Here is a 14,381-nt window from a genome sequence, read left to right as displayed (position 1 = left end):
ACACCCAGGGTTACCGAACAAAACAAGGAGAGCAATATTTCATTGTTTTATATATTAATTGAAAATATTTTAGGCACTAACATAAAATCAAAAATAAATATCCAAATGAATTTCAAAGTAAAGGTTTCACATACTGTGCACAATAGCTGTTTAAAATACATATTTGGTGGCCTGAAACAGGCAGAGTCCATAATTACAGGGAATCCAACGATGACTTTCATACCAGCTTTGATGGAAGCTGCGTCTCCTGTCCCCCATTAATGTGACTGGAAATGTCCTCAAACTGGGCAGCACTGGTGGATCATCTTTGTACGTCTGATAAGAGATGAATGCAGAGCAAACATGAGGCTGTAACTGAGGACAATAACTGATCATTGTTAACTTATTACTTTATTCTGTCATTATTGTTCATTACTGTCAGTTACAATGACTGTATGAATTGTAATGACACGACACTCACAGTCACACAGGTCTGTTCAACATCACAAACCGCTGGTTGTCCCTCTTCCTCTCCCTCACAGCTCGTCTTCCTCCTCACTCTCAGGACTGTCCCTCTCTGCATCCTCTCCAACTAACTCCTCTGTCTCTCTGTCATCCTGCTCCTCAGCTCCTCATCATCTCCATCCTCTCTCTCTACATCGTTCTCTACTGGCCCCTGTCTAAAGCCACCTATGCACAGGGGGGGTTATGTTCAGGGATTTATGATGTTTGTAGTAAAAGAAGAGCAGCTGAACCTCTCGTCTTTGTTTTTCTTCTCTTTGACGATGATTCGTCCATCACTGACGTCTTCTTTTCTCACTGCTGAGCAGACTGCAGCTGATCGCTCTCTGCACATGAGACACACAAAGATAAATAAACCAGTGCAGGTTTTTGCAGGTAGAACAGTTGTTAGCAGTGCTGCCACACGTGTGATATAAAGAAGAGTCGTAGCATCACAAACATCTTTCTTAGAAACTGGCAGCAGTTTTCAGCAGCTCACATTTTACTACAAGGTCCAAAACCAAGACTCTTTCTAACGTTACACACACACTACAATCAGCACTGTGGTGAGAAATGAGCTTCACACATCAGTCCTGTGGAGCTCAGGGTCAATGTTGTAGCTGAGATTCATTTACATGATGCTTGGATTCATTCACTGAATTCTACTTTTACTCCACCTGTTTGCTGTCTGGTATAAACACACTATAAGCAACATGTTGTGAAGACACTATGGCAGGATAGCTCGTGAAACATCTGCTCACATCTGGTTGAATTCAGTTGTGTACATCCACAAAGAGCAGCAGGTCAGCTGATCACAGCCTGGACACTGAAAACCTGAAGCTCACGTTAGAAACGACTCTGATTATTTTCCTGTGCTGAGCCACTACAATCACTTTGAATGTTCCTCACCTGCTGAATCCACTTTAACCCTGACTGTACATATAAAACATCTTTGTTTTCCTCTGCTCATGTTCTACTTCACTGATTCAAACTGAGGATCTATATTAGAATGAACATTTAGACTGAAAGAGTTCATTAGAAATACAGAAATGTGTGTGTTGGACCAAAAATTAATTTCTGATGTTTCTGTGTTTTTCTCTAATAGTTATATTGTTAAACAGACTGTAGTGAACAGCATTTATGAATGAGTTATAAATAAAATAAAGAAATGAGCTGCTGTTGAAGTATCTTGATGACACTGTGTAATTGTACCACAATGTAATTAATTCAGTCCTTTGTGGTGACTTAAATATCCTCATACAACTGTGATGTTATATTTCTTCAAACTTCTTGGCCACATCTCATTTTAAAAGGACATTTTAATATTAATGACACTTTTACCCATATATATATATATATATCAAATATATCAAATATATCAAATATAACTGATTGCAGTTCTATTCTAGTGACAGAAATATTCTTTCTTGCTCAAAATAAGTGGATATCGTTCATGAGAGATATAGACCTATTTAAACAAATCTCTTTTAAATTCCCGCGATGATATCTGGCACATTCCGAAAATTACGTATTAGCAACTGATAGGCTGAAGGGCTGGGCGGTCCCCGCCAAAGTTCATTTATATGAAGGGTTTTAAGGATTTTAACAGCAGGTCGCTGACTGTAGATCAGTTCCGGCTTTGGCAACAATTTTCCAGTCAAATTTTCAGAAACTTTTCCCGCGAACTTTAAAAACACTCTGATCTCAGCACCCACAGAAGTACAAGTAATGGACCTGACATCAGCCTGCTGCTCTGTGATTTTCACCTGCCTTCTCTCGGCTGTCTGTTCAAGTGAGTTCAACTGATTTTTTGTTTTTTACACTGTAACTACACACTCATAACACACTGCGATCCACTGTAACTACACACTGACAACACACTGAGGTGGCAGAGATGGATCAGTGGGGTGCTTGTGTAATGATCGGAAGGTCGGGGCTTCACCGACCGTGAGGTATCCCTGAGTAAGGTACCGTCTGTACACACTGCTCCCGGGGCGCTGGACTGGTGGCTGCTCGCTGCTTCACCGAATGAATGTGTTAAATGCAGCGGACTCATTTCCTACTGGACTAACAGCAGCCCGCTGTCACTGTGAGCAGGACACAAATGTGTGAAACAAACTCCACATCTGTGCTGATGTTCGCTCAGTGTTGTACTTACTCTGAAGAGTCCCGCACGGGGGGGTTGACGTCAGAGAAGGGGGCGGGGTTTTCCGGAAGCTTCTAAAGCAGAGCAGAGGCCTGGTCCTCTCCCGGTCCTACTTCTTCTAAGTCGTCTGGATATCCTCGTTAAACCTTCTAACAATGCAGAGTTTTCGCTCGGAAGTTGTTTCTACCATCTCTTTAAGGGCTGAGGTAAAACGAAACTTTATAAACTAGAAAATCCGTCAGAAGAAGGAGCGAGTAAACGCAACGCTGTCACAAACGAGCCCGAGGTTTTCCTGCTAGTCTTAAAAAAGGGTTGTACTTCCTGTCCCAGTGAGCAGGAGGAAACTGTCTGAATCGCTTCACATTTACATGGAAATGATCATTAATGCTGAAGCCGTGTGGGTATCAGTCACGGACCGGCCTCCCCTCGTGTGTTTTTCTGTTGAGATCAGGATCATTGCCTGAAAAATGATGATGTTACCGATCAGATTCTTTCATGGTGGATCAAAATCTGATCTTCTCTGTGTTCATAATTTCATCCATTCAGACAAGATCAACAACACTGACTGACACGCAACTCCAAAAACTAACAGAGCCTCCATGGTGTTTCACAGATGGCTTCAAAAATGTACAATTTTGATTCATCATTTAAACCTTTAACCTCTCTAATCTGTGTCGTTTCCTCTTTCAGTCCAGGAAAACATCATAGCTGTTTCCAAACAGAAGACCATTCTGACATGTCTAGTTCCAAACAACAACACTTACACAGCTGTAGAGTGGAAAAAAAATGGCCTGGGAGAAGAATATGTCCTTTTGTATCGGAATGGGCACTTTGAGCCAGAAAACCAGCATCCATCTTTTAAGAACCGGGTGGATCTGCAGGACAGACAAATGAAGGATGGAGACATGTCTCTGATTGTGAACAATGTGACGACTACTGATAATGGAACATATGAGTGTCGAGTCTACCCAAGAGGAGAAAATCAAAATAATGCTCCAGAGACGCTCATATGCAGCATAAACCTGAGAGTTGATCCTCCAGGTGAGTGAGTAGAGTTGAGTGTGTGTGTGATCAGAGGTGAAGCTGCTTCCTGGTTGTTGATGTTTGTTTCTAAAGATGTTGTTGATGAGACTTTGTAGAAAGCAGCTGGTCTGAGTGATGTGATCAGAGTGCAGTAGATAATGTCTGACAGCAGTTAGAAGAGGAAATGGATTCTGTTCTGTTCTTCACTCATCACCTACCTGACAGCTGACACCTCACACCTGTTTCTCACCTGCAGGTCAGACAGGAGGAGACACGGAGGACGGAGGGAAGGAGGCAGAAGAGAAGGAAGCAGGAGGGAAGGAGGATGGATCTGTTGGACTGAAAGTTGGACTTCCTGTTGGCGTTATTGTTGCTGCTGTTGTTGTTGTTGTTGGTGTTTTAATCTACAGGAAACTTAAACCACAGAGTCAGGGTTCATACCAGCCTCCAGCTGAACAGCAGCCTGTTTGAAATGTGAAAATAAGATTTTCACAAGTTTTTAAATGTTATTTTTGTTTGGTGCAAACATCGACAAACAGTCCAACAGAGAAACAGAGTCAGGATTCAGGATTCGCCTCCTTGAACTCTCTCAGAGGGCTTCCAGCTGATCTGAGTCTCCTGCTGCTGTTCCAGCTTCTCAGAGCAGAGACAGACGAGGAGATCCTGGATTTGTTGTTCAGCATCTTTGTGAACGATTTCATCACGCTGTGTTGAACAGTTTTAAAGATGGATTCATTCCAAAAGAAGATTGAACTAATGTCGTACATTTCCTTCTTTTTCTTTAGTTTGCTTGAATTTCAGACGTGTCCTGTTTCTACTGTATGTGTAGCTGTTAGCTCGTGACCTCTGCTCCTGCTGAGCTGAAGCCTCAGACTGTTTCTGTAGTTTAAATAGACATCTATGATATATATTTGTATATATTAAATTACACGGAGCTTTTATTTATTTCTGTTTATTTATACACTTTTAAAATTATTCCTGGTACAGATTTTATTGTTTTACGTTATTATTGATGAAAAAATGAGTTGGTTTTTGTATACATGAATTCTCTTTTATAAAAAATATTTTCTATCCTGTATTCCAAAACGTTGGTTCTGTTCGTCTGGACGTAGCTTGTAAATGTCCTGTTTATAAGGTTGGGGAAACCTGCAGTCACTTGGATGAGTGACGAAACGTTTCTCCCACTGAAAACACCACATCCAGGTGAACAGAGTCAACTTTTGGAGATTTACTTACCTGGATGATTGAACATGCATCAAGGCCCTTTCTCACCTGTACAGTCTGTTTTTGTTCTGTAAATAAAGTTTCTTAACCTGCATGTTGTTTCCTGTTGCTTCATGAGTAAATCTGAAATGAAACTGAATAAGCTGAGCTGGAATCAGTCAAAAGTGAGTTTGTGTGAAATCATCTTTGCTTCTGCTTTTAAAGTGAGTTTTTTTTCCCAACTATCGCCATCTGGTGGCCTTCAGAGAGAATGCAGGCGTCCATGTTTTATGCTGTGTCTACAATGTATCAGTGTGGTGCTATTAGTATAAGGTGGGATGTAGATTTTGTTACATTGTACCTGTGAGCACAAACTACAGGCATCAATAGGCAGGTCATGTACTTACATTCATACTGTGCTACAAACCCCTCAAAGTGCTTTTAATTAACCACATATTTATAAAGCAGCTTATTCTGGGCACTTCATCTCCCTCACATACACGACCAACCTAGAATCTTCCACTCCAGAGTAGCTGAGTGCAAACTCCACACAGAAAAAAAAGAAGCCCAGCAGGATTTGAACCTAGAACCTTCTTACTCTGACAGGACAGCAACAACCTGCACCACCTATGGCAGAAACTGGATCTGTGCCAAAGCAACATCTCTCAAGGCGCACTCTGACATCTGTATGACCTGTGCTGTTTTCTTTTTCACTCTAGGGAACCTTGGACTTTTGAGTCTTTGTCCTTCGTGGGGTTTACCTGTGCAGGTGAGTTTGATATCAAAATCTTATTAATTTCATACGACAGCTGAGTGCTGTTGGCTGCTCACAGAGAGGACGCAGGTCTCCTGTCACCAAACCTCTGCTGTCATGTGGCAAAGCAGATGTTAGTTTTTAGATGTACTCACACACAAACAGTTTGGTGCAATTAAGTTGTGAAGACAAGATTTTTCTGTTCATAACTCAGCTGTCACCAGCAGAGGGAGGAGTCGAGGCAACGGCTGATCTAGAGAAATCTTCTCAGGGTAGCAAAATCAAAGTCATTTCTTTACACATATTACAGAATGTAACATCTGCATATGTATCATATACATGGTTAAAATACAGGAAATATACTTGCTGCCTACTTTATATAAAAAAAAAACTTTATTGTTTTCTTTAACACTCATAATTAAATATTTCACTTAAATAAAAAAGGTGAACTGTTTAGCTTATATGATAAATAAACATACAATACAGAAAGCTACACGACATGAGACGGTTCATTTACAAACACTAGTCTAACTTAAGTTTCACACTCTGTTACACAATACTAACCTGATCTGCTTCTGTTGTTATAGACTGTACGTGGTTCCCACTGGTCTGACATTTCTCACTTTTACAGCTTTCAAACTGTGCTTTACCTTCTTTGTTATCTTTATTTTTTTAGCAAACTATTTTTTATTAACATTCTTTATTAACACAACTGATCTAAAAAAACAAAACAAAACATAAAAACCTACTGGGGAAAAGTTATTTTTTACTGTAAAAACCTCAGCTGTGTTTATTGGTGGTGGTAGGTAACGTCCGTGCTGCATTCACATCATCTAGTAGATCTTCTGAGGGTACTTCATGTAGATTTGGTAACCAGCTACACTGGATCCAGGTTTCAAGCTCAGTTCCTCTCGCACTCAACAATCCTTCTCCTATCGCACTTGGGGCTTTGTACCCAATCTCGGGTGGGGGTGATGATATGTCCCCCCTGACCTGGCGTCCTGGCTCCCCCTTGCCGTAGCATTTGTGTTGTACCTCATCAATCTCTAGCTGTGAGAGCAGTTCCTTCTGTCGAATGTTGGAACACTGAGCTACTGGTTGTTTCACCATCCATGTGGATGTTGGGTATCGAAGACCCCATAGGTCCCTCTTCCTGTCCATGTACCTCCTTCTGCTGGGGTTACTTGTGTAGTAGCGTTCCAACAACACCCTGTTTTCATCTCTTGCACACCAATGTCTTCTTGTCCAGTAGCCACTTCTCATCAGGGTGTCCTGGTTCAAATTTGTGAGATGCTTGTTTTAGTGTCACACCAGTCCATGATTTCACTTCTCTAATCATTCCTCACATGCTCCATGATGTCCTCTTATAATAAAACATCAGACTAAACCAAGTCTGCAACTCTTGAGGTCAAAAATGTCCTCCTGTGTCCAAACTATGCTCATAAAGCACGCTGTCACATGCTTTCAATTTTATATAAACCCTCCTACAAAGCATGAATGTTAACAGTAAATGTGCACGACAAACAAATAGAAGCACTCAGAAACCATCTAGATAACTTTTATGTCAAAGGTCATGGGACATAAAATCATTGTGCATCATCTTATAATAAAAACATTTAAAAAGTTTGCTGACTTTATGCAAAAAATAAGGTTTCAAATTCTCCTGCAGATTGAAAATCAAATCAACCTTATGCAAAAGTTCAATAAGGAAGATCTGTAGTTACACATCTGTCTGCTTTCCAGGTGTTGGCACTGCTTTTCAAAATGGTGATAATGTGACAGACATCACATCTTCTTAAGAAATCACACACAGAAACAATGAAGGGCAGAAGGTTTGATCATCTTAAAGAACTGAAATAAACTGAATAAAGAGGGCGAGCTGTTAAAGGAGTCCTCTGCGGTTTCTATATTCCAGCTGTGGCCACAGCTGTTTAACCTCTGCATCCTCTATCAGCTGTCCTCCAGATGCATTTTAGGACCTGAGACATACTTCCAGCTTCCAGATATGTAAAGTACATCCTTACCAGAAGCTCGGGTCTCAGAAGGAAACTTACAGTCTGTTTGTTCTACTGTAACATTAAAGGTCAAAGGTCACATGAAAACTGTCATGCATTGGGAAAACTAATGCTCCACTGCTGCCATCTGCTGGTTGCTATCATGAAGTGACTGATCTTCCCATTTACACACAGTGCATATATTCGGCGGCCACTTTATTAGGTATACCTTGCTAGATGGATGGATGGATTGTTGTCACGTTCAAGAAGTTACATTAGTTACATGGCACTTTATCCTGCAGGAATCAGCCTCAGACAACACTGTGGTTATAAAGTGATGCACACAGTCAGTTAGAATACTTCAAGCAGGCTGTGGTGTTTAAACAATCCTCAGTATGGGGTCCAAAGTGTGCCATTAAAATATCCCCCACTACACCACCAGCACCCGGTTCTCCCTTCTGCAGAAGCAACAGGATCATGCTTCTGCAAAACTCCTCTGTGATCTGTGTTGTAACTCTGAACTTATCCATATGATCCTGTTTCTGATTGAATTCTCTAAAAAGTTACATTTTCAACAGATTCTGGTTTATGTGAGTCATCTTCTTCCTTTTCGGAGCGGAATGTCAGGGATATAAAAAGGTTCTCAACTTCACTGGATCCACTTCATCATGTCTGCATGCCAATCGGTAGTGATTTGACACACACGCACAATGACTGATCAATGGTCATGAGAATTTGCACAATTATGATGAAGGAACTGACCTCACAGCCCATTGTTCCTTCAGTGATTCTAGTTTCAGTCATTATGCAAATGTACTGTTTATAAGATTGGGGAAACCTGCAGTCAACTGAGACTGAAGAAGTCACTTGGATGTAGGGATGGGTATCGAAAACCGGTTCTTGTTGAGAACCGGTTCCCACTGTGTCAATTCCTTGGAATCGTTTGCCATTTTTGCAAACGATTCCCTTATCAATTCCAGTCGCCCCGAATGACGTCACCACGTTGCGGAGCGTCATTTACCTGGCAGGAAACACGGCGCCTAAGCGGCTCAAACGCTCAAAAGTTTGATTAAGATAAGATAAGATAAGATAACCTTTATTAGTCCCACACGTGGGAAATTTGTTTTGTCACAGCAGGAAGTGGACAGTGCAAAAGTTATGAAGCAAAAATTAGAATACGATAAGAATAAATACAGTACACAGCTGTACAGAATAGAATAAAATAATATACTATATACAGTAGAATAAAATAGAATAAAAATATACAATAACATAAAAATAGAATACAAATGCTATATACAACTGAGTAAAAATACGATGCCAGAAAAGATTATTGCACTTAGTGTTATTGCACATGTGTGGATGTGTGTGTTTGTTCAGTTAAAGTCTTTGTTGTGGAGTCTGACAGCAGTGGGGAGGAAAGACCTGCGAAATCTCTCCGTCCCACACCGTGGGTGCCGCAGTCTCCCACTGAAGGAGCTGCTCAGTGCTGTCACAGTCTGCTGCATGGGGTGGGAGATGTTGTCCAACAGGGATGACAGCTTAGCCGCCGTTCTCCTGTCACTCACCACCTCCACTGGGTCCAGAGGGCATCCTAGAACAGAGCTGGCCCTTCGGATCACCCTGTTCAGTCTCTTCCTGTCCCCAGCAGAGATGCTGCCGCCCCAGCAGACCACACCATAAAAGATAGCAGAAGCCACCACAGAGTCATAGAAGGTCTTCAGGAGTGGGCCCTCCACCCCAAACGACCTGAGTCTCCGCAGCAGGTACAGCCTGCTCTGCCCTTTCCTGTAGAGGGCGTCTGAGTTATGAGTCCAGTCCAGTCTATTGTTCAGATGAACACCAAGGTACCTGTAGCTGTCCACAGCCTCAATGTCCATACCCTGGATGTTCAGTGGTTGCAGTGGAGAATGCTTGTGCCTGCGGAAGTCTACCACCAGTTCCTTGGTTTTACTGGCATTGATCTGGAGGTAGTTCAGCTGGCACCAGTCCACAAAGTCTTGGGTCAGACCTCTGTACTCCTTGTCGTCCCCATCAGTGATGAGGCCGACTATTGCAGAGTCATCAGAGAACTTCTGCAGGAAGCACTGGGTGGAGTTGTGGGAGAAGTCTGCAGTGTAGATGGTGAAGAGGACCGGAGCCAGAACCGTTCCCTGTGGGGCCCCCGTACTGCAGACGACCCTGTCCGACACACAGCCCTGAGTCCTCACATACTGTGGTCGGTCGGTGAGGTAGTCCAAAATCCAGGTAGTGAGGTGATGGTCCACTCGATGACAACAGGGCAATTTGCAAAGTAGATATTTCATTTAAGGGAGGAAACACTACGAATATGCAAAAGCATTTGCTCACAAAACACGCGATGACACGTGTTTTTAATTCCGCTCCGGACTCGTGACTCTCAACCCAGCAGCAGCGCTAACGTTTGCACGTCCTCTCCCGTTAATGCGGCAGGTAAATAATCAACTAACAGTGCATATTATGTTAGCGCAATCTGCCTTATTACAAGACCTGCCATTACTGTACATGTAGGTGACCATGATGAGAGAGACAGACAGAGTCTGGCTGGCGCTCACTGGCAGTTCTCGCTGCAGTCTACCGGTAGCGTCTCCTTTCAGGCCAGGATAGATGAATGTCACCGAGCAGTGACTCAGTTTGTGGTAAAAGGCTTGAACCCATTTGCCACAGCAGATGCCCCCGATTTTTGGTAAGTGAATGTGTTTAATTGTAGGCAGGGACATTACTGGATATTCTTGTGTAATTGCCACAGAACAATTTATGTTATACTTTGTTATTGCTACAGAAGAATATTTATTTTATTATTTTACATTTACAATTTTTTTCCTGGGGACCCTGTGACACCCCATTGAAGAGCCGTAGGCTGGATCTCTTAAGATCTCACTGTTGGGTTTGTAAGGCCATGTTACTCCTAAATTTCTATCTTGTTCAAAGAGAAGATATAAAACAAAGTTCTAAGCTAATCGACCTTAGTGTTCTCCTTTTTAAAAAAAAAAAAAAAAGAATCGATAAGAGAATCGATAAAGAATCGAATCGTTAAACAGAATCGAAAATGGAATCGGAATCGTTAAAATCTTATCAATACCCATCCCTACCTGTGAGTCAATCGTGCAATTTGAGCAGGAGCTGAATAACGTGACTGAAAAAAATCTCACAGTGTTGTGGAGTAGGGAAATTATTTTACTGCTATTGTTAAATAATAATATAATCTGGAGTTTATATTGCATTCAGAGGTTTAAACAGTGTGTCTTTCAGAAAGGCTAAAAGTCACAGAGAGTTTGCAGAAGTGAAAGCAGAAAGTTATTTTGAGCAGCAGGCTAAGACGATCATTGCTTTAACAATGTAACACATAGCTTTAAGAAGGCCTTAAGGTTTTTTATGCATACAGTTATTATATTAACTTTGTATTTCAGGTGCAGTTATAACTATTTTGTATACATTGCATATCTGTGCTTATTTGAGTTGATGTTCAGGTTCTTTAAAGGTTTGAAGCTTCACTGGCGCGACTGTTCAGGTGATACATGTTGAGGGAAAACTAGAACATAGAAAGGATTGCAATACATGCTTACAAAACACTTATATCAGGTCATTTTTATATTAAACTTTAAGTAGAGGTTCTTAGTTAGAACATTTATTTAGTAGATGACATACACATAGTCTCAGTTAGGTTGTAACACATAAGGATGAGCCTCTGTCCTGGTGAAAGGTCAGAAGTGCAACAGGTGAATTGAGAAAGAGCATTTGAGGACGAGACACAGACAGTTAGTAGGTGAAGAGGTGACACAGAGAGCATGTGAGGTCGTGACACACACACATGAGTTAGATTTATTTAGAGGAGAGGGGTTAGTCATGTCTGGATTGTAACGGCGAAAGTGTCTCTGAAAAAGAGGAACCGTCCTTGTCGTCTCGGCAAGAAAGAGGAACAAGACAAGAACTGAAAGGTAGACAGGAAGTGCCAGGCATGAAAATAGAAGATGATGTTCTTTCGAACGGTGGTAAAAGTCATTGTAGTTTTGATATTGACGTATGTCTATATCCTGTCTGTGACGCATGAAGGGGCGTCAGTAAATCAAACCCTGATGCTATAAAAATCTGTGTATGCTTTGATTAAGTTGAAGACCAGTTCCTGTCTGCGAACAGAGCTGTTCTTCCCACACGTGTGTATTCATTAAAATCAATTGTTTGACCAAGAGCTTCTGGACCAATGGTTGTTTGTACTCTCCTTCCTCAATATTTTGAACCTTAACAGTGTCTGCCCAGCTTTAGGTGTACTGTCGTCCGAGACTTGCACCGCAGTGTCGGCGTTGGTTTCCCTGTTGGCCATGCTTTTTGTTGTGGTCATCTGTTGTCTTCCGGTATTTTCTCTGTAAGTGACCTTTCCTCGACCAATGAGATGAGCGGTAATCTGAATTGTCATACTCGAATTGTCATAAGTGTGCTGTCAGCTCATTGGTCACAAAGCAGGAGAGGGGCTGGGAATTATGTTTTCAAACAAAGCGTTAATTCCATAAACATTTATAGACTACTTTTGATTCTCACTGTATTACGGGACAAAGTGCGTCCCTTATTAGCTCAATACGGGACGTGTGCTTTTGTTTCTAAATACGGGATGATTCCGTTTTTTAAGGGACGGTTGGCAACCCTAGGAGTGATACATCTCCTATTGTAAGGCCTGCAGGTATCAAGCTTGTGACTTGATGTTCGCTCTCTCTGCGGCAGAGTATCACTTCCTGTTCCTGCTCAAACAAAGTGGTGTTTCTGAGTAGCTTATCTGCTCAGCAATTTAATCTTCACGTGCTTCATCCAAAGCACAATTTCTGTGTACCCACTCCCTAATTTATAGTCAATGTATTTACTCACTGTACTGTACTGTTTTGCTAGCTTAGCTCATAGCTGACTCGCTAGCACCATGGCTACTTTACCTGTCCTTCCTGCACTTTCCACTCACTGTGTCAGATGTTTAGTTACTCCTCGGCCTCCTTTAGAAGGAATGATACTTGTAACAGAGGTAGCATATTTGCATCTCTGGAGGCCAGGATTACTAAATTAGAGACTTTGCTTCGCACCCTTCATTCACCCATAGCTAGCATGGCCTTTGAATCTGGTGCAGCCAAAAATAGTGTAGGCCCCACTAGCTGTTCCAGGCAGACCCCAAGCAGCTGGGGGAAAAGGGCGGCTGGGCGATGGTGAGGATGAAGGATACTCTAACAGAAGCCCCAGGTGCACCACGAACCTGTTCATGCATAAATCCGCAGTAATGACACCCGGTTACACCAATCGGAGGTCACTAAAATCAATCAATGCTTCTCTGCAGCTTCTCTCCTCCTGCTACCCTTCAAAAAAAACCCATCTCCATAGAGACTGTGTCAGCTCCCAAACAGACAAAAAACTGAAAATCAGCAATAAACAAAAAAACAAAGAAAGAACAATACAGTATCCACATCTGAACCAAAGAGTAAAACAATGAAATGTGGATTATTAAATATTAGGTTTCTCTCCTCCAAGTCTTTTAGTACATGATTTAATAATTGATCGACAAATTGATTTACTTTGACTTACAGAAACCTGGTTGCAGCAGGATGATTATGTTAGTTTAAATGAATCAACACCCCCGAGTCATTCTAACTACCAGAAATCTTGAAGCACAGGTCGAGGGGGCGGTGTGGTAGCAATTTTTCACACCACCCTATTAATTCACCAAAGACCAAGACAGACTTTTAATTCACCTGAAAGCATGAATCTTAGCCTTGCCCACCCCAGCTGTAAAACTCAGAAACCAGTCTTACTTGTTACCATCTATCGTCCACCTGGGCCTTACACGGAGTTTCTGATTTCTCCGACTTTTTAGTTCTCAGCTCAGATAAAATAATTATTGTGGGTGATTTTAACATCCATGTGGATGCTAAAAATGACAGCCTCAACATGGCATTTAATCTGTTATTAGACTCAATTGGCTTCTCTCAAAATGTTAAAGAACCCACCACTTTAATCACACTCTAGATCTTGTTTTAACATATGGCATAGAAACTGAAAATTTAACAGTGTTTCCTGAAAACCCTCTCCTGTCTGATCATTTCCAGATAACATTTACATTTACAATAATTGATTACACAGGGGTGGAGAGTAGACTTTATCACAGTGGTTGTCTTTCTGAAAGCGCTGTAACTAAGTTTAAGAATATAATCCATCCACTGTTATCATCTCCAATGCCCTGTACCAACACAGAGCAGAGCAGCTACCTGAACGCTACTCCAACAGAGGTCGATTATCTTGTTAATAATTTTACCTCCTCACTACGTACGACTCTGGATACTGTAGCTCCTGTGAAAACTAAGGTCTCTAATCAGAAGGCAAGGCAAGTTTATTTGTATAGCACAATTCAACAACAAGGTGATTCAAAGTGCTTTACAGAGACATTAGAAACAAAAACAAATAAAAAGCATGATTTAAAATTGATTAAAACAAGCAAATAAACTAACTAACTAATTAACAAACAAACAAACAAACAAAACAGTATATAAAATCAAAACAGATTAAATCAGAACAGTAGATAAAATCAGTAGTTAATGTAAGTTTTGAAATTTAAGCTTAAAAGTGTGGATTTGGTGCTTTATTCAAATGCAGCTGAGAACAGGTGAGTCTTCAACCTGGATTTAAATAAACTGAGTGTTTCAGCTGATCTGAGGCTTTCTGGGAGTTTGTTCCAGATATAAGGAGCATAAAAGCTGAATGCAGCTTCTCCGTGTCTGGTTCTGACTCTGGGAAC

At 41.4% G+C, this 14,381-nt stretch overlaps 1 protein-coding gene across 2 annotated transcripts; it reads left to right on the top strand.

The window, feature by feature from the left end:
- The first annotated feature begins 833 nt into the window (after positions 1-833).
- On the top strand, positions 834-4,959 carry LOC309700114 (uncharacterized protein). 2 transcript variants are annotated; one of them, XM_082523525.1, is made up of 3 exons: positions 834-2,272; positions 3,317-3,667; positions 3,906-4,959. In XM_082523525.1, the coding sequence occupies exons 1-3, from the start codon at positions 2,209-2,211 to the stop codon at positions 4,118-4,120; spliced, it is 630 nt and encodes a 209-aa protein (XP_082379651.1). In that variant the 5' UTR covers positions 834-2,208; the 3' UTR covers positions 4,121-4,959. The 2 variants fall into 2 exon arrangements, 1 of the variants encoding a protein (XP_082379651.1); XR_014274578.1 differs by lacking the exon at positions 834-2,272 and adding an exon at positions 2,640-2,832.
- Positions 4,960-14,381: the final 9,422 nt, after the last annotated feature.

Source organism: Aulonocara stuartgranti (genome assembly GCF_965226115.1).
Source record: "Aulonocara stuartgranti genome assembly, chromosome: 23".
Taxonomy (NCBI): domain Eukaryota; kingdom Metazoa; phylum Chordata; class Actinopteri; order Cichliformes; family Cichlidae; genus Aulonocara; species Aulonocara stuartgranti.
This window is presented reverse-complemented; position numbering and strand designations above follow the sequence as displayed.

Excerpts from the sequence above, each read along its gene's own strand:
- LOC309700114 (XM_082523525.1), top strand. The coding sequence starts at position 2,209 with ATGGACCTGACATCAGCCTGCTGCTCTGTGATTTTCACCTGCCTTCTC. Across the intron at positions 2,273-3,316 it reads TCTCTCGGCTGTCTGTTCAA|TCCAGGAAAACATCATAGCT; the intron begins GTGAGTTCAACT and ends TTCCTCTTTCAG. Across the intron at positions 3,668-3,905 it reads CCTGAGAGTTGATCCTCCAG|GTCAGACAGGAGGAGACACG; the intron begins GTGAGTGAGTAG and ends TCTCACCTGCAG.